The 27956-nt window shown below is 39.4% G+C and overlaps 2 protein-coding genes across 6 annotated transcripts; one reads left to right on the top strand and one right to left on the bottom strand.

The window, feature by feature from the left end:
* Positions 1-144: 144 nt before the first annotated feature.
* yy1.L (YY1 transcription factor L homeolog) lies at positions 145-13939 on the bottom strand. 2 transcript variants are annotated; one of them, NM_001087615.1, is given in 6 exon segments: positions 1202-1930; positions 3963-4121; positions 4473-4533; positions 6438-6494; positions 6828-6990; positions 12458-13201. In NM_001087615.1, coding segments are annotated over 6 exon segments (1173 nt in total). In that variant the 5' UTR covers positions 13008-13201; the 3' UTR covers positions 1202-1747.
* A 6606-nt stretch (positions 13940-20545) lies between these two features.
* On the top strand, positions 20546-26932 carry degs2.L (delta(4)-desaturase, sphingolipid 2 L homeolog). 4 transcript variants are annotated; one of them, XM_041572054.1, is made up of 4 exons: positions 20647-20817; positions 23913-24388; positions 24600-24655; positions 25726-25864. In XM_041572054.1, exons 1-4 carry the CDS (start codon positions 20736-20738, stop codon positions 25727-25729), a joined length of 618 nt encoding a protein of 205 aa, XP_041427988.1. In that variant the 5' UTR covers positions 20647-20735; the 3' UTR covers positions 25730-25864. The 4 variants fall into 4 exon arrangements, with proteins under 4 accessions (XP_018084507.1, XP_018084506.1, XP_041427988.1 ...); XM_018229018.2 differs by lacking the exon at positions 20647-20817 and adding an exon at positions 20546-20639 and having other exon boundaries at positions 23913-24655; positions 25726-26932; XM_018229017.2 differs by having other exon boundaries at positions 20552-20701; positions 23913-24655; positions 25726-26932.
* The last annotated feature ends 1024 nt before the right edge of the window (positions 26933-27956 follow it).

Genomic DNA, 27956 nt, shown 5'->3' with positions numbered 1-27956 from the left:
GACACCTGTACATAAAAGAGCATCCTTCTTAGTATCACTCTAGTTTTGCATTCACACAAATATACCAGTCTCTACACATTACTCATCCACAAGCAAACGACTAAGTTTGCCTCATCCTTAAACAAAACAAAATAGAAACCGCTATTATTTTTGGGAAATAAATGTATTTACAGTATTAAAATACAAAAATTACGCCCAGTGTTTTGGAACACAGGTAGGAAACTTTCTTGACCAACATCATTCAATAACTAGCTATATGTACTGTATGTATACTGTATATATCCAGACATTTTCCATGCTGGATAAAGGTTTTTCAAAATGTAGAAAATATAGCAAGAGAGCAGGAAGGAAGAGGACCAGCCTTAGGCATCAGAAACGGTGTGGTTTCTTCCTAAACCATGCTGGGATAGTGCTGAGTATCTTCTCTCATCAGCATATAGTAGCTGCCATGCACAAACACCAGATCATTTTCCAGCCAAATATGGCAGGGTGCTGCTCTGTGCTGGCATTTTATTTTTTTTAACTTACACTTTAAGGGAATAAATTAGGAGCATTGTCAGTATGCTGATCACAATGTAATTTTAAATATTTTGCTTTATATATTATGTTTGCTTAGTACAAAATAGATTTGACAACTGAATTAAAAATATAGGGCCTAACTGCATAACTACTGTTCCCATCAAGAACAAACAAGGCAGAATAAAAACCCTCAGATGTAACCAGAAACAGTACTTCGATACAACCATAATGATATTAAATAAATCAATTGATTGGCTAAGGGAAAAAAGCCACAAAGAGGGGGTTAAATCTGCGTTCGAGTCCCTCCGTGCCGACACAGATTATTGATCCTCTTACTGTAGACCCGGCTTTTATTGCCCCATTACACGTGATGCAGAAAGTCAGGCGAATAAAAAGGTCAGTGTGTATACAAATACATTCTACACCGAGCACCAAGTTCTGTAACTGAACAGGCAAATAAAAATACAATATACATCTGTGTCTGCCAGTCCTCCTTCCCCAACATAAGTGACTAAAATGGATTTAATGAACACTAGCTTAAATCACATCTAATGGCGCTACATGATTCCAATACGGCTATATACCATACAATTATACAAAATGTGTTAACATCTAAAAATACAACCAAAATAAAGAGAGCAAACAGAACCTATAAAGTTTTTTCTTGTTTTGTTTTTTTTTCTTTTTTACAGGAAAATACTTTTGAAGTATGCATGTAGTACAGTAACTGCCCATTCTTTTAAAGAAAATCTACTGCAAGCAAAGTTATCAACCTTCAGAAGAAATCACGTAGCAGAAGTAAGCATATCCCCAATAAGTGTACAATATGCACACTTGAAATTACAAATAAAAAAAAATTAAAAAAAAATTTGAACAACTGGTGTGTGTCCATTTCGAAGTGTGGAAAGTCCAAATTTAATATGGTGGTAGAAATTCAATGCACCTCGGCGACATTGTTCTCCTGCTTGGAAAAGGGGGTTGTGAAGAGGCAGGGGCACTTTACAAAAACACTCATGAAAACAGGATAACAGATCATCTTAAGCACTGAATCATAAAGAGGCTTCCTTTTAACAAGTTTTCTACAGTACATTATCAAAACGGTCTCTCGGCGGAGCAGGATTCTTTTAAAATTCATTTATTCCTGGAAACCATATACAAAGGAGGCGTATTGTTTAGCATAAACCAGCAAGGGTGCTACGAAGGATAACATGTCTTTCCATCTGTAGTTTTACTGGTTATTTTTGGCTTTAGCATGTGTTAAAATGTGGGATTTCAGATTGGTTGACTGAGCAAATTTTTTATTACAGCCATCGAAAGGGCACACGTAGGGCCTATCACCGGTGTGAATCCGCACATGAGTACGCAAATTGAAGTCCAATGAGAATCGCTTGCCACAGCCTTCAAACGTGCACTGTAAAGAAAACAGAGGAAAATTAAAAATTGTGTTTGCGATCTTATCATGTGTTTATCATAGTCTTAGAGAGAAATATAGTGAAGGATACATAAATGCTGCCCCCGTGTGTGTCCTTTCCTTCCCTGGTTGAAGAAGAGAATAGGGCACACACAGGTTGCAGCACATAGAGCATTCATTATGTGAATATTGGCAGACACACAGTGGGTGAAATAGTATCCATGGTCAGTAGAGGTTCACCTGTAAAGATGTAAGCAGTAAGAGAACTCTAACAAAAGTAAATATTTCTGCACACAATTAGCCATACAGCTACAGTTTGCTACTGAAGAAAGGTGAAACATTCAATAGGGTCTATCTATAGTAATAAGTCAAATCAACTGGACTTGCTGTATTTATCTTTTTCCTTGAAGATGTTTCACTATTCTGAATTGAGAAAGCCAGTCGGATGACTAGTGAAATGTCTTCAAGGAAAAAAAGAAATACAGCATGTCCAGTTGATTTGACTTATTACTATAGATATACCATGACCTGGATGAATGCGTAGCTTCACATTCAATAAGGTCATGTAACTTCATAAAGTAGTAATCCTGATGGTAGGGCGGCAGTTGCTTGTCAGCTTGCAAATGTTTAAGTGGATGTCTGGGTTTACCCAAGGTTGGATTCTGGGTTATCCAAGTAGCAGAGGTGGTCTGTTGAACCCTACTTTCACTATTTCCAGGGATTGGCAGTGGGTAGTAGGAAGGAACCTAAGCATCAGGAGTACTGTGAATGTGGCAGTAGCACAGACCATATTGCCAGCCAATATGATGCATGCTATGCTAATGATGCTATGCTAATGAGAAGAAGCATCCGCTTGCTCTGCTCTTTGTGCAACTGGATGTGGGGAGTACAGCTCTGAACACTCCAGTAAATACCGTCTTTTTAAAAGAAAAAAGGAAACTAGTGATTTTAACTTAACACGTCCCTAAGCCAAAATACAGTATATTATATAGTTTATACTGTATATTTTACTCATTAAGATACAATTTAAGTGTATTAAAACGATGTTTGTTTGCATGTAACAAGTGCACTAAGGGACAGCTTTATCAAAATGTGAGAGAGCTCACCACAGAAAAACTCACCACTGACAAATTCATTTCTATTGGATTTTTACAACGTATTTATCACATGGTGAACTCCAACTTTCATTCATTGATAAATACGCTTTTTAATAAAAATAGGAGGGTTTTTTTTTCAAGGTTAGCTCTTATCTCCATGACCCATTCCCTTAGCCCATGACCCATTCCCTATTTTACAGGCCTGTAGTGTCCCATCTGAGTAAGATACAGCTTGATTGTTATAAAATAGTGTTTGCATGAACTAAGTCTGTGACCCTTTCTCAAAGCTAAAATGTTTACTATTCCTTACCACTATTAGAGACTTCCTACATAAAATCTTCCTGTCAGCATGTGAAATGCATGCATAGGAATTGCAAGAGTGGCCATATAACCACAACAACATGGTTGTGGTTTCCACCTTGCTGCCCACCTTCTGATTTGTCAGGTGAGAGTAATATAAGCAAAGTAAAGTGCACTGGGAAATGAGGCTGGGACCTTCTTTCTAGAGCTGGGCATACACTGAAAGATCCACCCTCTGGCAACCTGCCACTAATGCATTGGGCCAAATTGGTATGACCCACTTAGCAGTCCTATTTGTCAAAGGTTCGATCATAATTGGGTTCTAGGGAGAGTTGTTGGAAAGGCCTGCATCAACATGCTACATGGTCACCCCATGATGAGATTTTCCAAACTGCCAGATTCAGTTGTGCTGGCCAACTGAAGGGCCCTATACACAGCCCAATAAGCTGTGGACATGGTCTAGAAGGGCTACACCAGCAGCTTTTAAGGCTGTGTATGGCCACCTTAAGGCTGTGCCCAAAATACGAGTTCAAACAGACTGTTCAATGGAGGAAAAAAAGTAAATTCAGCAAGTATGAATACACAACTGCCTCATCAGTCAACTTGTAAATAGAGGTATTATATTAGTTTAATACCTGAAACGGCTTCTCGCCAGTGTGGACCAACTGATGTCTCTTAAGTTTGGAGCTTTCGACAAAGGCTTTGCCGCATTCTGCACAGACATGTACTCGTGGACCATGTGTGTGTAAATGTTTCCTCATTGCAGAGTTATCCCTGAACATCTTTGTACATCCCTGTAGAGAAAATCCAGTTATTAACAACATCTAATAAAATTATATATATTTTAAACATGCCCACACATTTTGCAACCCAAACTTGCCCATTTGCTGCACACCTCAGTGAATGATCTCTGCAAATTACAATAGAATATGTTGGTCCTATATAAATAACACTAGATCTAATATCCTAATTTTTATTTAACATTTGTGGGTGCATTATTTTTTACAATACATTGTTAAATAGTAATGTGACAAATTATATCACTAAATAACATTTTAAGAGTATATTTTACAAGTTATTCATGGCTTGTGTATGATAAATGTATTATTCATTTTCATAACTGCAATTGAAAAGTATGTACATACCTTGTGAGGACAGGCAATGGTTCTTGGAGCATCATCTTCTTTTATTTTTCTAGGCTTCATTCTTTAATAGAAACAAAACAATACAGGTTCAGACAGGAATTTTATTTAGCACTAGTATTTCAGCATATAGAATAGTACTAACATATCAATAACAGCAACTCTGCAGTAACCTTTTTTCATTGATGTTTTTGGGATTCATTTTAAGACAGGCTTGAAGGCCTTTTTAGAAAGTGAGAAAATACAGGGTAACTGAAATTAAGATTGCTTCAGATTAGTTTTTTCACCTTCCTCTGGCTCAAACATGTTAGACCTGCTTCATTTAGACAATAAAGTTGAAGATGTTTATTTGCTTTACAACTATGTTAGGTATACTTACTGACATTCATGGTATACAAACTGTCAGACAGGGAGGCTTATACAGCAAAATTAAATCTAGTGTAAGAAGGGCACGCTTTCACAAAATAAATCAATCACGTACATATATTATGGGTGCAAATGGTACATGGCTTTTTCCTTGGGTTAATTATGACTAAAAAAAAACCATAATACAACTTTAAAAAACTCCAATGTACACGTTTGTAAATTTAGCACTAAGGGTAAGGCCAGACGAGGAGATTCGGGGAGATTTTGTCGCCTGGCGACTTATCGCCACGTCTTGTGCGCGACTATCTCCCCGAACTGCCTCAGCGTCTTTTCCCCATAGTCTACAACGCAAAATCGCCTGTGCTAATGCACACGCGGCGATGCGTTTTCAATAGTCGCCCAAAGTTGCCTCAGTGAGGCAACTTTGGGCGACTATTGAAAACGCATCGCCGCGTGTGCATTAGCACAGGCGACTTTTTATTCTAGCCTATGCGGAAAAGACGCGGAGGCAGTTCGGGGAGATAGTCGCGCAAAAGACGTGGCGATAAGTCGCCAGGCGACAAAATCTCCCCGAATCTCCTCGTCTGGCCTTACCCTAAATGGTATATGCAAAAGCAAAAACAGGCTTTAGTAGATTTAAAAATGCACACAGGTTTGGGACCCTTTATCTGGAAACCAGTTTTACAAAAAGCTCGGAATTACAGAAGGCCATATCCCATTTTAATCAAATGATTACCGTTTTCTCTGTAATAACATTACCTTGCACCTGATCCTAACCAATATATAATTACTGGAGGCAAAAAAAAAAAGCCTATTGGGTTTCATTTTTTTTTTTTTTAAGTAGACTTCAGGTATGGAGATCCTAATGATGCCAAGCCAATGAGGGCAACCGCAGATCCCAAGTATTCTGAACAACATGCCCCATGCCTGTACAGAAATACATCTACATTAACAATAATAGCATATACATACCACCAGAGCAAATAATCAAATATAACCGACAATGTGCAAAAAGGTGACAAACCCCAACGTTTCAGAAAAACTCCTTTGGATATTCCATTTAGAAAAGTATTTTTTCAAAAAGGTTGGGGTTTCTCACCTTTTTGTCTGCTAAGCTTGCTAATATGCACTGTGACACTGATGCTATGTACATGATATTGTTTGCACTGTACATGTATTGCTGTATATAGTTTTAAAAAAAAATATTAAAGCATGTTTTTGCTTCCGCATATTCCATGATATGCTAAATTTACTAAGGTGTTCACTGGGCTACTTTAGAAGTGGCAAATATTCAGGCCAACAGCTGCAACTCCCCTTCCTTTCCTTATCTGCCAATAAACAACGCACCTGCCAACACTGTTCATTTCATACAAAATAATTGTATAAGAGAATATAGCCTCACCCCAAGTAAATTGTTTATTACTTATGGAAGGGGAGTTTTACTTGATCCCTCTTATTACCACTTTCTTACATCATTCACATCTATACATAATCTAGTCTTTCTACTTCTGTTTTCTATAACCTGACTGAAAACCATCAATTGTCATAAATTAACTGAAAGGGTACAATCAAAAGTATCAACATTTGTTGCTCACTTGTTACCTCCAGCTTGGTGCTTGTTTTTTTCTCCCATTAATGTTGTTAGTGCATCTCGTTTCACTAGTTAAGAAGAACAAATCTGGTAATGGTGAACTGCAGCATGGCAAAACAATAGCTGCAGTACCATGTGCAAATATAGAAAGACACCAGCAAAAGAAAAATATACCTGTACGCTTATCTAGTGTAACCTGATGGCCATAAAAGAAAAGTGAGAAAGTGGGGTCTAGGGTTTGAACAAAGGCATCATTGTACAGAAACTGTTCCAGTTTGTATGCATGCTTAATTTCATAGCAGAAAATGCTTAATTAATGAAATAAATAAAACTGTTGGGCAAAATGTAGAAAATGTTCTTCATGCAATATAATGGGAATGCAGAGAATAAGACTGGATTACCTTGCAAACTCTGCCAGCTGCTTTGGATCTGACAAATCAATGCCTGGTATTCCTCCTGGTGGCAACTTCTTTCCAGTCATGTATTCGGAATAATCAGGTGGAGAATTCTCTCCAATAATCTGTTCTTCCACTACTGTTTCATGGTCAATGTCTTTCTTATCATCTAAAAACAAACAAAAAAATATTTATACTGATGTTCTGCAATACTTTACAGATATTATACATTATTCACATCAGTGCCTGTCTGCACCAGTGGAATTTACAATCCAAGATCCCGATTACACAGCAGACTGCTTCTTACTATTCATTTTAATAATTTTAAAGGGGTGGTTCACCTTTAAGTTAACTTTTAGTATATGATAGAATGGTCAATTCCATGCAACTTTTGATTGGTCTGCATCTTTTTTGTATAGTTTTTGAATTATTTGTGGCCAAAATTATAAAACAAATGCTCTGTAAGGCTACAAATCTATTGTGATTGCTACTTTTTATTACTCATCTTTCTATTCAGGCCTCTCCTATTCACAATGCAGTCTCTTATTCAAATCGGTACAATAATTTGGGCCCTAGCAACCAGATTGCTGAAATTGTAAACTGGAGAGCTGCTGAATAAAACCAAATGCATACATCACACTAAACGTTAACTTAAAGGAATAAGGTATATGGCACCTGAGAACACCAGTCAAAACACCTGGAGATCCATCTCCCTAAAATCTATAATGTAAGTGATTATATATGTTACACAGCACTGCATATTACCATGAGACACACTGTATTAGCAGAATGGTATTCTTCAGTTACAGGATTTTCATAAAACACGCAGGACAGGCTCGCAGATACATTTACTTTTTTTGTTACGCAAGTTAACTACATATAAACAAGGAAAAGCAAAACTGTGACCGTTTAATCTGTGTAATTGAAATAGGTACCACAAAACTTTCATTGATGTTGGATAATGCTTGAAGTTGCAACTAAGCAACAACTGAAGCCCAAAGACCTAGGTTACAGGTCTAATATTGTATAGTACAAACAAATTTTCATACAACGTGTATGATGGGAGACAAGCCGACAGATATCGGCAGAAGACTTTGATTTTGGTCAGCTCGTCTATCGGACTGGCTGGAAAATTTTGATCAGGCGCCTTTGAAAGCACCTGAACACCGCCCATTATTAGTGCTGAATCGTTGGGTACAGTTTGAATTCTATTGTTTCTACCTGTATATCTGAGGACTCCGCTCTACATGTGTGTATTGAAATTTAATGTAAAGAAGCATACTTACAGTAGTGCTAAAAAATATCTGCTTGCTTGGATAACTGGTGAAGCAAGCCGGTCCAGCCACACATGAGCTGCACCAGAAAAAAATTAAGTCCTTAGCACAGAATAGACCAGGTTAATGCCCTGTGCAAAAGAGTTTAAAAATCTTATTTGCTGATGTAGCATACATGCGAGTGTATGGTACGCCACCACATTTATGTACTGAACCTGGTGGGCCCATGTATGGCCATGTATTTACCACACACGGGTAAAAATTGAGTTTGCCTGGATACTTAATATAAATCTTCAATGCAGCTATAATGGTATCCATTCATGGTTTAATTAGGTCATAGAAGACGTTTACATACACAGTAAAGATGTGTGATATAAACTCAAGTGGAAAAACAGCTTTGTGTGGCAGCGGTCTTAGTGCAATGGCACGATGCAGATTTAAAGAAGAAGGAAAGATAATGAGGCAGATTATTGCCAATAGATTAGCTACAACAGTGCAAGCTAGAACACTATATTTATTCTGTAGAATGCTTTACCACACCTGAGTAAACAGTGCTAGAATCTCTGTGTTTGTTTAGAATAGCAGCTGCAGTATTAGCTTGGTGTGACATCACTTCCTGCCTGAGTCTCTCCCTGCTCACTCAAAGCTCTGGGCTCAGATTACATCAGGTAGGGGAGTAGGAGCAAACTGAGCATGCTCATGCAGATCCCTGTATGTCTAAGCTGAAAGAAGGAAGTCTGATACAGAAGCCCATGTATACACAATAGAAGGAAAGAAATGCAGTGTTTATTTTGGCAGAGGAATCTGAGCAGCCTTACTTTGAGGGATTACTACTGTATTTATATAAACCTTTCTGATAAAGCTTAATTGGTTTTAAACTTTCCTTCTCCTTTATGGATAGGCTGTGCAAAATAAAAAAAAATTCTAATATATTAAGTTACAGAAAAATGTAATGTTTAACGGCTGGAGTGACTGGAAGTCTAACATAACAGAACACTGCTTACTGCTTTTCAGCTCTCTTGGTTTCCACTGACTGGTTACCAAGCAGTAACCAATCAGTGACTAAGGGGGGGGGGGTCACATAGGCCATGACTTGTTTTTCAACCCTGAGCTGAAGGCTGGGGATCAATTGCAAACTCACTGAACAATAATGTCCCCCTTCAAGTCGCTGACTAACTCAGAGTTAGAGAACTGAAAAGAAGGAAGTTTGATTCTGGCTATTATATTAGACATCAAGTCACTCCAGCCTTTATAGATTACATTTTTGCCTAACTAACTACATTAGAAAAATTGTTTATTTTTCACAGTGTATTTATCCAGTTTATATTTTTAGACTGAACTGTTCCCTTTAAGCTGCCGATTCTGCCCTTCCAGACCAATTTGGCATCTTATCTATGTACGGGGCCCTCTGATAGTCCTACCTGACAGATAATCTGGGTGAAAATTAACCAGATGTCAATTGGGAAAAGTTGCTTTTGTGTCAGACCTTGAAGTCAGATGAGCCCCCCTCCCCTGAGGGCCAATTCGAATCAGTCCAATATCTCCCACCTTAACACGGGCATATCAGTGAAGGATGCCAAATGGATCTTATAACGTATGGCCAGCTTAAAGCAGACCTGTCACCTACACATAAAAAGCTGTATAATTAAAGTCCTTTGCAAATTAAAAATGGAACCCAAATTATTTTTTTAATTAAAATATCCATACCTGTTATGAAGGGTTTTAATATTTGAGCTGTAATTAAACATTACCTGAGGCATAGAGGTGGGGCAGTCAATTACTTTCACTTTCCATTCAGCAATTCCTAGATGTCTTAGCACTCCACACATTCCCCCTCCCTCCTAAGGCGCTATAATTGTGTAGGGCACTACGCATTAGGACCCCCATTCTGGTGCATACACAAGATTTTGGGGTGATACTTAATTTGTCTTAACAACATTGCTCACAAAATGGCACCTGACTGTATGCTGGAATTATTTATTAGGGTGCCAGGTCCCCTTTAAAGAGATTGTTGCTTTTTAAATTAACTTTAAGTATGATGTAGAGAGTGATATTCTGAGACTATACGCATTTGGTTTTCATTTTTTATTATTCATGGTTTTATATTTATTTGCTTTTTATTCAACAGCTCTCCAGTTTGCAATTTCAGCAGTCTGGTTGCTAGGGTCCAAAATACTCTAGCAACTGTGCACTGATTTGAATAAAAGACTTGAATATGAGAGGCCTGAATAGAAAGATGAGCAATATTAAGTAGCAACAACAATACATTTGTAGCCTTATTGAGCATTTGTTTTTTTAAAGGGGGGTCAGTGATCCCCATTAGAAAGTTGAAAAGAGTCAGAAGAAGCAGGCAAATATTTCAAAAAATAAAATAAAAAAATAAATAATCAAGGCCAATCGAAAAGTATCTTAGAATTATGATTATGCCATTCTATAGCATACAAAAAGTTAACTTGAAGATGAGCCACCCCTTTAAGTGCTGGGAACGCTGACCACATACATATTGATACTATAAATCCAATATGTACTATAGATATCTTGTTGGTTCACAGCTTGGAAATTAATACAAACCAAACTTGCTCATACACCAGATCTGCCAGTGTAAAGCAAATGAAGAGGAGGTGCAGCTTCCATTCAGTTTTTGTCATTATTCCAGCCCAAATGGTCAGAAAATGATCAGAAAAATAGAAAGGTACATGCCATGTATGGCTCCATTTGAACAGTTAGTCAGAGACTACAAGTATCGGCCGTGTATAGTTATGCCCATATACAAACGAGTAATATAGGACCCAGCGAACATCACAGACCAGCTGTGAACTGGGCATTGCAATTCAGCCAAACTGTCCACTGGTCAAAGAAAACTGCTAGGCATGACTATGGTCTGAATAAACAAAATCTGATGTGAATAAACTAAATCCAGGTACATGGACAAGAACTGCACAAAATGAAGCAGTGTGGGTGGCAGGGTAATTCCATGAAATGGGAGGGTGGGCAGTGGTAAATGTATGGAGCTGCCACTAGTAAGCTTCTAGTGGTTCAATGAAGAATTCCAGCCAGTCATGCCAGCATTTCCCATCAGATGGCATGTAATGTTATTGGCCACATTGAACATTAAAGGAACAGTAACACCAAAAAATTAAAGTTACTTTCAAATATCACGGACTGGTGTCCTGCACTGGTAAAACTGATCTATTTGCTTCAGAAACACTACTATAGTTCATATAAACAAATTGCTGTTTAGCATTGGTGGAAATTGAAAAAAGGCTTTATGGCACAGGCTAAATAATGGATAACAGATAACACCATTATGTTCTACAGAGCTTATCTGCTGTGTAACAGGAGTCTTTTCTCATTTGAATGGCTGCCCCCATTGCTACACAGCAGCTTATTTATATAAACAATAGTAGTGTTTCTGAAGCAAACAGCAGTTTTACCAGAATCTGACTTGCTGAAACTGGTGGCTAGAAGTAATGATTTGCATCTCACCAGAAAGCTGCACTTATAGTAGTTCTTGTGTGCAGCTCTGATTCCTGACACTTTCTCTCCCCCCCCCCCATAACTATTTTGGTGACAGGTCCCCTTCAAGCACTGACTGGAGAACTGCAGGTTAAACATCTTAAAACCTTGGAAGTTTCAGTCACATGTGAGTGGCTCATTGGTCCCTAAAATAAACAATATCACAGCTATAATAAATGAGTCTGACTGTCATGAACGTTAAGAAATGATCACTCAGTTCTAAGGTCCCATAGAGCATTATTAGTATTATTAATAACAGTTAAAAGGTAAGTGCAAATATTATCGTAGAGCAGAAAGCAGGACACGTGTAGTACAAAGCACTGACAAGCCATTATCACAAGCCCATGAAGACAAGGCTGAGCTCAGGAGAGCACGAAGCTGCGGCTTGATGGCTCTGCTGCCTAACGGGCTAAAGGGAAGCCGCTGGTAGAACAATGCACTAGAGAAGCACAATATAGAACGCAAGGAAGGCGCGAGGAAGAAGCCGCTGGTCGGGAGAGAGAGACACCGCACTGAGCACAGCCAGCGCCCGCCCCTCCCCCGCTCTCCATCAAGTGCGCCATTGCGGCCTAGTCCCCGATCCAACAGCAGCGCGCTCGCTCCCGCTAGGCCGCCATCTTCCCCGGCCCCACACGCCATCTTTTCGGGCCGCCATACTGGCCAGTGAACATGGCGGCGCCCAGCAACACCTCAAAACATGGCTTCCTTTCAAAACAAAATAAACATCTCGGCCAGGGAGACGGTTCCCGTGCTGAAGTTGCGGGCAGCACGGGCGCCGGAAAGCGCGGGGACACGCCCTGAGGCCTAACTGGGCCAAAACAATGAAGAAAAGCCGCGAACACCCACCTGAAGCCCACATAGTGACTGAGAACTCCCCCTCCAGGGTCTTGATCTGCACTTGTTTCTGCTCCCATTTCCTCCCGCTCGGCTCCGTCCCACTCAGGTAGCTTTTCTTGCTGCTCTTCTTGCCGCTCCCACCTCCCCCTTTCTTCATGCGCCCGCCAGAAGAGCTCTTGCCGGCCACTGTCACCAAGGTCTGCTCAATGTACTCATCCTCTCCGGCCGGTACAGGCACCGGGATAAGGATCTGGTCCTCGTAGCCATCGTCTGCCCTGAGATCAGAGTCATCTCCTCCGACCACTTCTTCCCGGGTCTGAACCAGGATCACCTCTTGGTGGTGGGGATGGACCAAGTCGTCTGAGTCCAAGGGCTGCAGAGCAATCATAGGCTGCTGGTGGTGCCCCTGGTCGTCATCGTCGTCCTCGTCGTCCCCGACCACGGTGGTCTCTATAGTTTCCACGGGGATACATTCCACCTCAATCTCATGCAGCTCCACGATCTCCGCAGGCATCTCGGAGCCATCTGAGGCGATGTAGAGCGTGTCGCCCGATGCCATGTTCATCCCCAGCTCAGTTTCCCCCCTCAGTTTATCGGCTTGTCCCCCCCACCCGCACCTTGCTAAGAATTAATTCCCCCCAGCCCCAGATATCTTCTTTTTTTACACCCCCCTTTTTCCTTCCTCGTTCAACACAAATATCAACTCGTCCAACCAAATCTCGTCGCCGCCGTCCGCTCCGGCATCATCTCGCGAGAGTAGGCATTTCAACGGCCAGGTTGGGAGGAGGCGGCTGGCGACATCCTGGCTAGGGGCATACAGGGGAGTGGGCGTGGTTCTCCTTGTGTCATGTGACGCGGAACAGTCGTACGCTGAAGCGCTAACGCACTTATGTCATTACTCTGGCTCAGTAGGGTAGTGAGCTGGATCACCGACGACGCCTAATAGTGACGTTAACCTTCGCTCAGCTGTATCGGAGGCCGGGGTACAGTCAGTTCATGTGCTTTATGACATATTGCATGCAGTCCTTGGCTAATTCAGTTTGGACAAGGAGTTTGTCACACATCTCGGGCTGTTTGGGGGTGAGGGTTTAGATAGAAGCACAAGGTATAGTGTCAGACTGTTTAGTTTCAGTATCTATGTTAGAGATACCAAATTTGCAGGCCTTCACTGTTGGCGGACTGCTCCTTCTGCTAAGGAATACTGAGAGTCCTAGATTAACAACAGTTGTGTCCAAAAAATGTATTCGATTTATTGCACAAATACTGAGTTTATGAATAAACAATTTCAGATTTTTTTTTTCATTACAGTGTACGTTTATTTGTATATAAAGTTTTCCCTGTTTTGAACATTTTGCAAACCAGTCACAACTGGTGAATACTAGCTGTATTGTGATTGGCTCTATGTATTGACAACATCTGATTGATTGTTTTATATTATATGAAACTAGACCCTCTGAGGCAGAAAACACATAAGGCTTGTTTTTTGATTTGTTTGTGTATTCCCCTAAATAAAACTTTTCTTGTACTGTACTTTTCCAGTGTTCTGGTCCATTCTTCAGTGCCAGCTATTTATTACCTATTTCTTCCCACCCCATGCTCCTTCCCTGCACCACCACCATTTAGCCTGAAGTGTCTCTCAAGTGCATTCTATCTGGACCAGGCTTCAACTGTGCATGCCCTTTAAAAAGCACCCATGACATCAAAATTGTTTTACACTCCGCTTGAGGAAAACCTGGGCTGTGGTTAGGATTTCCATCTTTTAATAAAATTTCCACCGGTCGGTGGTGAGGACGGGAACAAAAGGAGGTGTGCCGTGATGTAAAAGGGGGTGTGGCCACATCACGCAATGGCCAGAAGGAGGCAAAAGGGTAAGTTTTCAGGGGATCAGGGCCGGGCTAAGCGGTTTTGTAAGGGATATTACAAATTTACCGGCAGCTACATTGCAGGTAAATTTGTAATACCATGGCCTTGGCAGGTGTTTTTAGTAATGGGTGGAGGGCACACCAATTCAGCAAATGCTGTAGGTAAACAGTGCAAGAGGTGCAAACATCAAAAGGGTACCCCTACAATGGGTACCCCACAACGTAACAATATATAGATAGGTATGCACACTCAAAAGAAGGCAAGTATGGTATATTTAAAATAAAGTTTTACTTGTTTATGCAAATAATACACACAAAGCCACAATAGTAGGCCTGTATAATACAATACATAAGCTTACATGGTATATACCTAACGTTTAAACATAGCCACAATTACATAACAGTAAACAGTAAGTATTACAATTATACAGCAAGGAGCAGATACACCTACCACCAGTATGAGAATGGCCCCAACGTTTTGGCGTAAGCCTTTGAATCCCCTTGACAAAGGCTTGTAATACTTACTGTTTACTGTTATGTAATTGTGGCTATGTTTAAACGTTAGGTATATACCATGTAAGCTTATGTATTGTATTATACAGGCCTACTATTGTGGCTTTGTGTGTATTATTTGCATAAACAAGTAAAACTTTATTTTAAATATACCATACTTGGCAGGTGTTTTACCAGCTAGGCCTGTAAAATACTGGCCGGGTGCAAACCTTGCTGTGGGATATAAATCCTTCAACTCTGACTCCTCAGTTTATGGTACCTCCAACTCCTCTTCTTTTTATTATTACATTTTTTTTTATTAAATTAAAATATAAGGTTCTGTTAGTATGCACTATATGTTTGCTTCAGAAAGACTACAATAGTTTATATAGACAAGCTGCTGTGTAGCCATGGGGACAGCCATTCAAGCTGGAAAAAAGGAGAAAAGGCACAGGTTACATAGCACATAACCAATAAAACACCATTATATTGGACAGGGCTTATCTGTTATGTGCAATGTAACCTGTGCCTTTTCTCCTTTTTAACAGCAGCTTGAATGGCTGATTTAATACGTTAAAACACTTTAATGTTTTAATACTTTAAAACACTTATTTTTTGGTGTTATTGTTCCTAATGTAATTTCCATGTTGATTGAAAGACGTTAAGTACACAACATACAAGGCATTTTATCACTGTCAAAGCTTAAAATATAAACCATATCCTTTGATAATTCTAAACCAAAACTCAAAGTTAAACTACATAAACCAAAAACTATTGGAAAACATAAAGCAACTTCTATATTAATTGAATCTGGCATTTAGCTGTAGAATAGCTGATAACTAAAATCCAAAATTAACTAAAAGTATTGTTCTTAGAAAGAGAATTGCTTCTACCATATCCTCTTCCATAAAAGCTCTTAAATCTGATTTGATTATTTTCAGTGCTTATATATAAAGTTATTAGGAGTCTGAGTCCGACTCCAGATACCCAAAATTGCTTGACTCTGACTTCACAGCTCTGAGGAAAACAATAGTATTTCTTTAAGGAAACCCCTCTATCTAGTGCTATGCAGGCCCGGATTTGTGGCGAGGCCACAAAGGCCCGGGCCTAGGATGGCAAACTTTCAGGGGCGGCATGCCGCCCTGCTGCACCATAACGCAGCTCCCCAGCAATCTGGTGTATGCGTGCCTACACGCACGCTCAGGTGGGCAGTCCTCAGGCAGGTTCCACCTCCTGAAAGAGGTGGAAATAGGTGCAAGCGTGGAGCCTAAAATTTTTTTTATGAAAATTTTGATAATACAGTTTTTTTACAGATGGACTTACGTGAATGAATTAACATGTATTCTATATGGACAATAATGAATATGGTAGGATAAAAATACTAATAATTATGTAACTTGAATATTGTAAGCTATTATCTGGATAATGATCAGTAGTGTACTTTAATGAGAAATTGTATTTTCATACCTGGCCACAAGGTGGAGCTGGTATGTCTGATCACCTGACTAGGTGAGGGTTGGGGAGAAGGGTTTATTAAGATTGGTAAACAGTTGTTTTGTTTATTGCACCAGAAGAAGGATCTGTGTGATCCGAAACATGAAGTGCTTTCTACATTTACAAATAAATGTAAAACTTAACTCTCCAGTGGATCTTATTTGATATATGTTACTGACATTGGAGGTGGCGTCTCCGAACCACTGTCTTGAAGAAGTTAATATATGAAAAAGTGCAGAAGTTTCTGAGGACGCTTTACGTGTAACATTGGACAGTAGCACAGAGCACGTGCAGTGAATCAGTAGAAAAGAAGATGGGGAGCTACAGGGCATCTTTGGAGACACAGATCTTCCCTGCTAAAAGTGGTTGCCTTGAGCTGTCTGTTACAGAAGCCCAAAACATAATGTACAAGATTTCTAACCTACTTCTTTAGTTAAGCTTTAGTTCGTCTTTATTGAAAAGTTTATGCCACCTTCAAGCAGGTGTTAAAGGAAAAACAAACCCCTTATTAAAAAAAACCCAACCCCATATACCCCCCTCCCTTCTCCCCCCAGCCTAGCTGCTACACCGGGCAAATGCCCCTAACTTTTTACTTACCCCCTCGGTGCAGATACATGGATAAGCGTTCACAACAGCCACCTTCCAGGTCTTCGGTAATCTAAGAATGAGACCAGTGAAGTGGTGCGTGTGCCGAAGTTGGAGCAATTTTCTGGTTTGTGACAATTGCATGCGCCGAAATTGCAGAAGCGCCGGAAGAAGACACAAAGACCTGGAAGATGGCTGCTGTGAACTCCGATGCCTGAATCTGCAACGAGGGGTAAGTAAGAAGTTAGGGGCATTTGCCCAGGGAAGTAGCTAGACTGGGGGGGGGTCTATTTGGGGTAGGGGGGGAAGGTTTTTTTTAATAAGGGGGTTGTTTCTCCTTTAAAGGTTTGCAATGTGCAATTAAGATTTGCAATGCAATAAAAGCCTAATGAAGAACATTACATTGGGTGTTTAACCTATTTATTCTGCCACAGAAGTAGAACGCATGAAAATTTTGGGGTACAAGCCTTCATTTGTCAGAGTGCCCTAGTTAACATGTCCTCCAATCCTTCATTACATGCATTGACAAAATAAGCAAGTTGGGGCAAAATTATTTTTCTAAGCAGAGCAACATCACACAATGCTACTTTTATAAGAAAATTAATTTTTAGCTGACTGTAAGATAAAATGGCCAGCAGGTGGTGCTGTTATTTCACATTCATTATATTAGCAATTTAAAAACTACTTATATGTTGGAAAACTAGAAAAAAATATGTAAATGGCCAAAGTGCTCGGAAGAGTACTCTGAGGAATTTTACACAGATTTTTGTATTTACTATAAAAATCATAATTAATCAAATGGCATGTAACTATATGCCTGTTTGTTGTAGATACTGGGCAAATGTGCGCCTGGGCAGCAACCTATGGCAACCAATCAGTGAATTAATCTGTCAACTGGAGGCAGAACAATGAAAGCATGGGCTACCAACAGGGCCACTCAATCTGGGAGCTCCCTCCCGGTGTGAGTGTCCTAGCGCTGGAGGGGGGAAATCTTTTTTCAAAACTACTGTAACCAGATTATGGGCTCTATTAGCCTGCACCTTTGGTGGGGAAAATATTTTAAAACCAACAGGCGGCCTTTAAATGCAGTTAGAATTTATAACTATAACAATAGTTGCTAATATTCAACAGATGCTGCTGAAAAATGTATCAACTAAATGTTGCAAAATTGTAACAGTTCAGAATCTACACCTGGATTACTGAGCTGCCAGACTGAAATCCCAGGAAAATTAAACTTAAAACTTCAATTTTGGAAAAACGGTAAGAGATGGAAACAATCTGAAATTAACTCAACTGAAAAAAGTGTTTGGAAGTTGACAAACTAAGCACTGCTTGCTTAGACATGGTGGTAGTTCCATAGTTCCACTGAAATGTAGTTTCAAGTTTCCGCATTCGAGACTTCGGCTTTTCGGGACTTCGGAAGGATGCGGCACGGCTTTGGGCTTCGGCGCTGACAAGGGGGGCCCGACTCTTTCAAAAGTTCAGCACTGCCGGGCCCCCTTTAGGCCCGGGCCCGGTACATTCGTACCCCCTGTGCCCCCTGATGGCGGCCATGATTCTGGATAACAGGTCCCATACCTATATAACCATTCATAAATATTTCATATTTCATCCACACTTTATACGAACCACTAATTGTGGAAAAATCAATGGTTTAATATCTACCAGACACACCAGCATCAAGCACAGCAACACTTGGGTGGGTGGGTTGTAGTGTGCCTACCAATAGGAGAATAACAGCAGATCCAACAACATTTGCCTGGCCTAAATACATTGAAAACCTGGTGACGCTTTTGACTTTTGTGGTACAAAATAAAAACACAATTTGTGTCACATGCACATTGAGGGTTAGAAGTGGATAAATTAAGGATGTTCTTGGGCATTACAATATTCTTTATATAGGAAGCCAGAATAGTTCAAGAAATAATGCATAAAAGCAGTATTTATATAACCCTTAAATAATATCTGATTACTACTGTGAATTGGGAGAGTGTTATATGACTCTGAACAAGGTATGTTATTATGTTTAGGGGGAAAAACGAATTTATGTCAGTGTATGCGCATCATAGGTTAAGGAGAAAGTCACCTATCTGTATAAAAATTAGTGTATTGAGAATTATAGCATTGCCCTATCATTGTCTTTATCAGAACTAACAACACTCCCCATGCTGACTCGACAGCCGCTGATCACCATCCCTCACCCCTGCCTCATATGCCACTGGCTCACAGCTGCAAACCACCGCTGCCCCACACACACCTGATTCTGGCCCACCACAATATCTCACATTACCCATGTGGGCTATCTCTCAACCAAGTCCAGACTAGGATTAGAAATTGGCCCTTGCGTTTCAAGTGTACAGAAGCACAAACAGCCCCACAGGCCCAATAAATAGTGACTATGATATATTACAACAGCCCCTCTATACAGATTGCCATTTTTAATATGCACTCTTAATATGCTTCTTCTTTCAGTGAGATGCCCTATGGAGCCCTCTGCTTGTCTAATTATATTTTCCCGTTGCAAAAAATTCTGAATTTCAGCATGGATCTCATACTATCTTCCTTCTGTCCTCCCTCCCTGTAACTTTAACCTTTAGCTAAGTCTCTACATTTCCCACTTCTGACATTTCTAAATACCTTTAAATAGATCCCCAGCACCGCTCCTCTCAATAAATTTCCCTAATCTTGTTTATATTCTGTTGACAGCCATGCTCCAGAAACACTTTATAGCAGTAAATTGATCAAAGGTGGATTGAAAATACATACAAAAACATATACATAGAAATTAGGCTTTGGAATATTTTTGGAGAAATGTCTCTAGTTTCTGTCCCAAATTACTTAGCTGGATAGCTCTTATAATTTGAGATAACTTAGTAAAGTGGCACAATGATTTAGGTAGATAATATATACATATACAGTATAGTATAATGAAAAGTTAAATATCTGTTGTGATCTTATAAATCAACTTAAACGGGCTGTTTACCTTTGAGGTAACTTTTAGTGTGATGTAGAGAGTGATATTCTGAGATCATTTGCAATTGGTTTTCATTTTTTATTAAACATAATTCATAATAAATAATTCATTTATTTGTATTAGCGTTTTGATTCAGCAGCTGTCCAGTTTGCAATTTCACAAAACTAGTTGCTAGGGTATTTGATTCTGATTTAAATAGACTGGCACATGAATAGGAGAAGCCAAAATAGAGAGAAGAGTAATAAAAAGTAGCAATACATTTGTGGCCTTGTAGAGCATTTGTTTTTTAGACGGGGGTCGGTGACCCCCCTCCCGCATTTGAAAGCTGGAATGAGTCAATAAAAGGAGGCAGATAATTAAAAAGTTATAAAAAGGTAAATAAAAAAAATGAAGACCATTAACAAAGTGAACTTTAACTCAGGGGCGTAACTATAGAGGAAGCAGACCCTGCGGCTGCAGGGGGGCCCAGGAGGAATAGGGGCCACATGAGATCCTAATTCATATACAATTTGAATGAATATTGGTAAAACAAGTCAACCTCTAGATATTTTGGGGGCCTGAAAAAAAACTTTGTAACGCCACTGCTTTAACTTAAAGGTGAACTACCCCTTTAAGTTACCCACCATATAGCTATTTGTAAAAACACGCCCTGTGATTTTGTGAAGGACTTTTACATCCTCTACTACTCGCTGGTGTATAGGTGCGCTTGAACATTGCACTATATTACCTGGCGCATTAAGGATCGCAAGTGGTCAGTGGAGTCTCGCATTAGCCCCGCCCTCAGGTGAAGCGAGGTTATATTAGGGCGTTCTCCTGCGTTGAACAAGGGATTTCTATTGTGTGGAGGTTCGTTGTCCGTTTGGCAGCGGTAACGTAGAGAATGGGCAATACGGTTACTCGGGGTGACTTTGAATGGGTGTATAGCGACCAGCCTCACACCCAGCGCCGAAAGGAAATCCTAGGTACATTTACTTCACGAATTCGTGTTGTGGTACCTGCTACATAAAATAGTTGACCCCGGGCATTGCAATGAATCTTGGTTAATTTAGCCGCCATAGTGCTCATGCGCAGCATTGAAAAGATCAAAGAGTCAGGGGTGTGACTATAGGAGGTCGCAGACCCCGCTACTGCTAACTGTTTTAAGACAAACTGGGCCTTAATGGGCTTAGTCCTATTACTTAAGGGTTATGTTTGGATAGAGATAAAATATAGGCATTTCAGGTACATAGAAGCCCAAACAGCCCCATAAATAGTGACTGGCTATGGCATTTTACAGCAGCCTGTCTGGCCCAGTCACTTCTAGTTTAGCCCCTGCTCAGAGCTGATTGTTGGCCCTGGAGCATTGGCTTAGAATCACAATTTGAATTAGGTCTCATTCCGTCTCTCTATACATGTGTGTAAGTAGGGTTGCCATCCTAATGGTATTTATGTGCCTAGTGGGTGACAATCATGCTCCGCATTACAAAACGCACCATTTATTTTCCAGAAAAGGAACATAAGGATGATGGATTTTTTTTGTATTTTGATGGTGATTTTTTTTTTGTAGTCGTGGAAATCTATTCAAAACACAAATTTGAGAGTCATGTGAATGCTATCACTAAGCACCAATTTAAACCTATTCTATTACTAGAAGGATAAAGCCTTGCTCTTATTTGGCCTTCTGTATAGAACTGCAAAAGACTGGTTATAGTGCCTGTATTTGATAAGTGTCAATTGCAGTTCTTTACAGTGTGTTTGATGCATGACCTGCTGGTTCAATGGCAATTAGATATTTGGAGATTTATCACAAACATTTATAGAGTTGGAATTCTCTCTTGATTCTAATTTGACTAGAGGAAATCCACCATTCACAAATGATTAGGCTTGTCACTGGTTCTAGTGCATGCTTTGGGACTTGGTGTTTGCTGCAGTACATTATAGGGATAGTTAAACATTTTAACCATTTTTTGTAAAATCTAAAGTTAAAAGTTTGAGTAACAATTACCTTAAAGGTGTAGTTCAACTTTTAATGAACAATTAGGATGATGTAGATAAGTGATCCCCAACTAGTAGCTCGTGAGCAACATGTTGCTCTCCAACCCCTTGGATGTTGCTCTCAGTGGCCTCAAAGCAGGTGCTTATTTTTGAATTCCAGGCTTGGAAGCAAGTTTTGGTTATATAAAAACTAGATGCACTGCCAAACAATGTAGGTTGACAAGCGACATAGGCGCTACCAAATGGCCAATCACAACACTTATTTTGCACCCCAAGAAGATTTTTCATGCTTGTGTCATACCTCCCAACATTTTGGAAATAAAAAGAGGGACAAAAAAGTTGGCGCTCGTAGCGTGGTGAAAATTTTTGACCATGCCCATTTTTGTGGTCACACCCCCTTATTACTATGTTCATTTTACAAAATTTGGCAGGTAATAAAAGTTTGTAATAACAAAAAAAAAACAGAAATATGTTCAGTTTTGCTAATGAAGGTGAATTGCCCTTTGGGCTGTGAGTCTAACGTCCCCCAAGGAACCTGTTATCTTATATTGTTACAATTACTTATTTGCTTATCTAGATACATTTGAATTGTTACAAATGTAACTTATCTTGTGCTGTGGCTGTTCTGGGCTCTCTGCCTAAAGCCAATTAAGTTAGAAACGTTGTTTCTTTTTCTGGCTGTTCAGTGCAGAGAAAAACTGGACTTTCCAGTACAAATGAGGGACCGTCCCTCTAAAAACGGGACAGTTGGGAGGTATGCTTGTGTTGCGCCCCAACTCCTTTTACTTCTGAATGTTGCTCACATGTTCAAAAGGTTGGGGATCCCTGATGTAGACTGTGATATTCGGAGACAATTTGCATTGGTCTTGATTTTTTATTATTGTGCATTGTAACCCACCCCTCTAACTTTTTAAATTTAGTGTTAATGATGTGTATTTTGAACGCCCTCTGCAGTTTGGTCCCTGCAGAATAACAAAAAGTTATTTTCTTGCAGCAGGAGCCATCTCAAATGATTGGATATTTTGCTCCTATGACATTAGGAAAATGTGGATTTTTTTTAATAATTAAAGGAATAGCAGAATACATTTTCAGCAGTAGTAATGTCTTAACAAAATTCAATACATATGAGTATACTGCCACTTTAATTCCCTTGTTATAATGGAAGGTAGTCACAAAATACCTGTCATGACAAACACTAAAACAAATTTCCCACATGAAAGAACTTGTTACTATAAGAGCCAAATACAAAAGAAATAGATCATACATGGCTTAAACTTCTGTTTCTCTATAAAAAAATTCTTAATAGATAAGGGCACCCTAGAAATAAAAGTTCTCCAAGGGATAAAACATATAGCCAAAACAGATTATGAGAAGAAAAAAAAAAACAGCAAAAAGTGGACGGGAGACCACATAAATGTAGAAAATGAACAGCACCATCGATTTGGATGTGGTTTAAAAAGCCTTTATTTGTGCTCTTGTGGGCATCCCCCGCGACGTTTCAGGCCATGTGGCCTTTTATCAAGCTGAAGCTTATGAAGCTTGATAAAAGGCCACATGGCCTGAAACGTCGCGGGGGATGCCCACAAGAGCACAAATAAAGGCTTTTTAAACCACATCCAAATCGATGGTGCTGTTCATTTTCTACATTACATGGTCTGTCAATGGAAAGTGGTCGTTGCAGAACGTGCACCATCAAGGCAAGATACTAAGAATCGGTGTGCTGACTAAATTTGTTCTCCAAAGGGAGACCACATAAAAACATCTAATTTTATGGGCATTTATAGCCACTTTAAGTTGCAATGTGATTTATCAATTAGGTCTTACAGACTTTCAAATTTTGTACAGTGAAACCTCAATTTTACATCCCGTTATTAAGTTTGCCCTCATTTTACACAGTTTTTTTGTGGTCCCACCCATATATTATACTTAATACATTTCACTGATTTTATATTTTCCTTAATTTTACACCCTTTTTTTCTGGTCCCCTGAAAACATAAGAGGGGAGTTCTGCTGTAACTTATAATGCTAGTTGTCTGAAATGAGGATTGTATTATTTAAGCTATCTGTATTTTTCCTCCCGTAGCCAAATATCCAGAAATCAAGACTTTAATGGGGCCTGACCACCAACTGAAATGGATAGTTCTAGGAATGGTGTTTGCTCAGCTTGTTGCCTGTCACCTTGTAAGAGATCTGCCATGGAAATGGGTGCTGTTTTGGGCCTACGCCTTTGGAGGTTGTGTGAACCATTCGTTAACACTGGCAATTCATGATATTTCCCACAATGTTGCCTTTGGTAATCGGCAGGCAAAATGGAATAGGTGGTTTGCAGTGCTTGCTAACTTGCCCATTGGGATGCCTTATTCTGCTTCCTTCAAAAAATACCACATTGATCACCATCGCTACTTGGGAGGGGATGTCTTGGATGTGGATATACCAACAGACTTTGAAGGCTGGTTCTTCTGTACTCCATTTCGCAAATTCCTTTGGCTGGTCCTTCAGCCTCTCTTCTACACCTTGAGACCGTTGTATGTGAACCCAAAGCCTATCTCCTGGATGGAAGTATGCAATGCCGCAGTTCAGTTTTCAGCAGATTTTGCTCTCTATTATACATGGGGCCTTAAGCCAATTGTTTACTTGTTATCTGGCTCTGTTTTCTGCTTGGGGTTCCATCCTATAGCTGGACATTTTATTGCAGAGCATTACATGTTTTCCAAAGGCTATGAAACATACTCTTACTATGGACCTCTGAATTTCCTTACCTTTAATGTAGGCTACCACACGGAGCACCATGATTTTCCCAGCATCCCTGGAAGCAAACTGCCTATGGTGAGTATTTATGCTTATCCAATAAATTGTACAACCCCAAGCAAATGTTCTGACAATGACATAACAACACAAAAAAGCAGGTGTGCAATTAAAACTTAGACCAATGATATTATTTGGATGTTAGTTATGTTAATTAATACTTATATTAATGTTTTTTTGGTTTTCTGATCCAAGTCATGAATGTATGTGTAATTGCAAATAAAGTGACACCAACTATATGCATCATAGGCAATGGGGATACACAGTGCTTCCTACTCATCAATTGTCAAGCGGCAAATGTTTGGCAATGCACTGTAGTTTTAGAGCTGTACAGTCTGTAGGTTGTAGTAAATGCTGGGAAATTTGATTAGAAAAGGGGGATGTACATTTTGGTCTAGAAGAAGAGCCTCTAAATGGGCAGTTCATTTTAAACTGTTGCATTGGTATTGAGCTAAAAAATGTAATGTATGCTTTCAGTTGTGCATGAAATGTTGAACATGCAGCAGCTTTATATTTCACTGATGCTATTTTGTTTATCATACCTGGGATCAAAGGTGTTTTCGAGCCCCAGTAATTGTATTCCATTGTCATGGCAGGGGTTATGCAAGCAGGTTTGGATTAGGAGTGTGGCAGCTAACGGCTCCCAAATGTGCTGCTAATGCAGCTAATACAATTGTAGCCTGATAATTATTTATTTTAGATTTTGACTAATGGCGAGAATGGTAATGTCACACTATAGCCAGGGCCCTTTTTGCATGTGGACCTTGTCTTGTACACATTTTGTTGGGTGACTTCAGATGCAGTAATATGCAGTGATGAGTATTTATTATTTGCTTTTTCATATGGCTGATATGGGTGTTGGAATACTTTTTTTACTAAATATATGTAGTTTAAACACTGTTTTGCATGTATTTGCTTAATTTAGTCTAATTGAGTTGCTTACAGATTAGAAAGCATTCAGTGTAATGATGTTCAGATGTAGTAATAGGGGCACTTATGAAGGGAGCAAATACTTTTGCAGAGTGAAAACTAGAAAAAGTGGTGCTGTTTTATGCATTGCCCCCTGATTAATGATACTGCTCTTTGTTTAGGTAACCCAGATAGCATCAGAGTATTATGACAGACTTCCTCAGCACCAGTCCTGGACGCATGTTCTTTGGGACTTCATTTTTGAGAAGGAACTTGGACCTTATTCAAGAATTAAAAGAAAATGTTTACTTGTGAACAGAAGCTAAAAATCAAATGGAATCTTTGAAATATTTTACGGGCATATTATATTAAAGTCCTTACAAACACAATTCTGTTTTGTTTTGCAAACTGATCCTGCCGAGAAGATTGAATAAATTAAATAACTAATGATATGTGTTGATACAACTAAAATATGTATTGATTTTAGGGTTCATGAGCTGCAGTTGTGTGGGTGAGCTTCTTTTTCGAAATGAGGAATGCCTGTAAAGTTTTTTGACACATCTCATCAATTTAAATGCTGGAGGCTTGTTTTTGTGGGAGTTTTTTTTTTTTTTTTTGAGCTTGGTAGCATAAAATGTCTGGCAGCTCCTACACATCTCTGTTTACGGAATGGACAATAATCAAAATACAGGAGAAAATTTGTCCTTATTATCAGAGTTTTTCTGTCTTCAATTGTTTTCTAATGCTTAACCCTGATTTTATATACCCCAAGTTTATGCTTTCCCAGATTATTTGCAGTTTATGTTGCTTGGTCACTTGAGAAACTGTATACACGGCAGAGTATACAAGCATAGCTTTCTGAATGCACAGAATATTCATTTTCTGTATGTGTGTCCATTTACAGAAGGGGAGCTGCTCTTTTTTTGGGCTTTTTAGGGTCTTCCCAGTCCTACTCCGTTCTGTTGAACTTTGTGGTGTATGATCTGAGTTTCAGTCCTACATAGGTTTTATTTACCTGTTTCAACTTGACCCGTGTTTCTAGCAGCTTGACACCTGCGATAAATGTTTGCTCAATCTTGAAAACTCACATGCCCCTGATCTGGCATAAGAAGCAAAAAGCATCACTTATAATATTACAAGTTAGGTTTTACCGTGAAAAGGTTATTAAAAGCACCTCATTTAATGGGTACCTACTCTTATGCTGAACATTATATTAAACAAGTGATATACGAGATCTCCTCTCATATAAAGAATACTACAGATAAACTGATCTTTCCATTGATATGATATTTCTGTGTCTCGAGGGAACATGCCCATCAAGACATGAATTATTGTCATGGTGTTTATAATAAAGGCCAAATACTGCATTAAACACTAATGCATTTGCAAGTCTGCTTGGGAGTATTTTCTTGTTTGTCTGTTTGTTTTGTGTATACAAGACATGATTAAATCTTTATGGATGTGGCTACGTACTCTATAGGGTGTTCTGTAATTCCTAAATCGGAGCAACATGTCAATAGTGGACTTGGGCCTGTTTTTTAATGGTGGCACTGGGTAGTACAGCAAATCTGTGAGCAGCCACTTCTCGAAGGCCTGTTACACCATTAAGTGAAACTATATATTTTTACATTTAAAAATTGTATCTGTCCAACCAACACCTACCTATAAATAAACTATTTCTAAGTAACAAATATCTGTTATAAGCGAGGGTTTCATCCTATATTTTTAGAGCACCCAAAAATACCTTGCTGTTGGGAACTGCAAGAATTGCTGGGGCAAAACATATGAATCAAGCATAATTACAGAAGAAGCCATTTTCTTGTGTTTATGCAATGCATACAGGCCCGGATTTCAGTCTTGGAGCCCCTAGGCTGCTGGATCTTGGCACCCCTAGGCCTCGCGAGGGGTTGTTCATTTTCCCAACACTTTTTTCAGTTGTTTTCAGATTGTTCACCAGAAATAAAGATTTTTTTTTTCAATTGTTTTTGTTGTTTTATTTTTCACCATGTTTACAAAATGGAAGTGCAAATGTTCATGTTCCCGTCTCTAGTGTTTCAGTCTGGCAGCTCATTAAAGTAGGTGTGTAATGTCAGCAACAATTGTATCAATTCTAACAGCTGCCTTTAATGAAACGCAGGGATTCTGCTCAGACCTGATTCGCAACCCGCTGACCACCATTAAACCGGAAGTGCTCTTGCTGCAAACCGGAAGTGACATCAAAAGTGGGCGAGGAGAGAAAAAAGTTTTGTAAAATTTTAAAAGGAGTAAAATAAAGATAATATAACAAGATCAGAAATTTAGATGAGACCCAAAACCAGACCCACATCTATACCCGCACCCGAAAATCCTACCATCATCCCGCTGCAGGACTTTAGCCTGTGGTACTGTTTGCTGAGCACTGCACTGCTATCTT

Source organism: Xenopus laevis, chromosome 8L, assembly GCF_017654675.1.
Source record: "Xenopus laevis strain J_2021 chromosome 8L, Xenopus_laevis_v10.1, whole genome shotgun sequence".
Classification (NCBI taxonomy): Eukaryota; Metazoa; Chordata; class Amphibia; order Anura; family Pipidae; genus Xenopus; species Xenopus laevis.
Note: the sequence above shows the minus strand (reverse complement) of the source record. Positions and strands in the feature narration are given on the sequence as shown.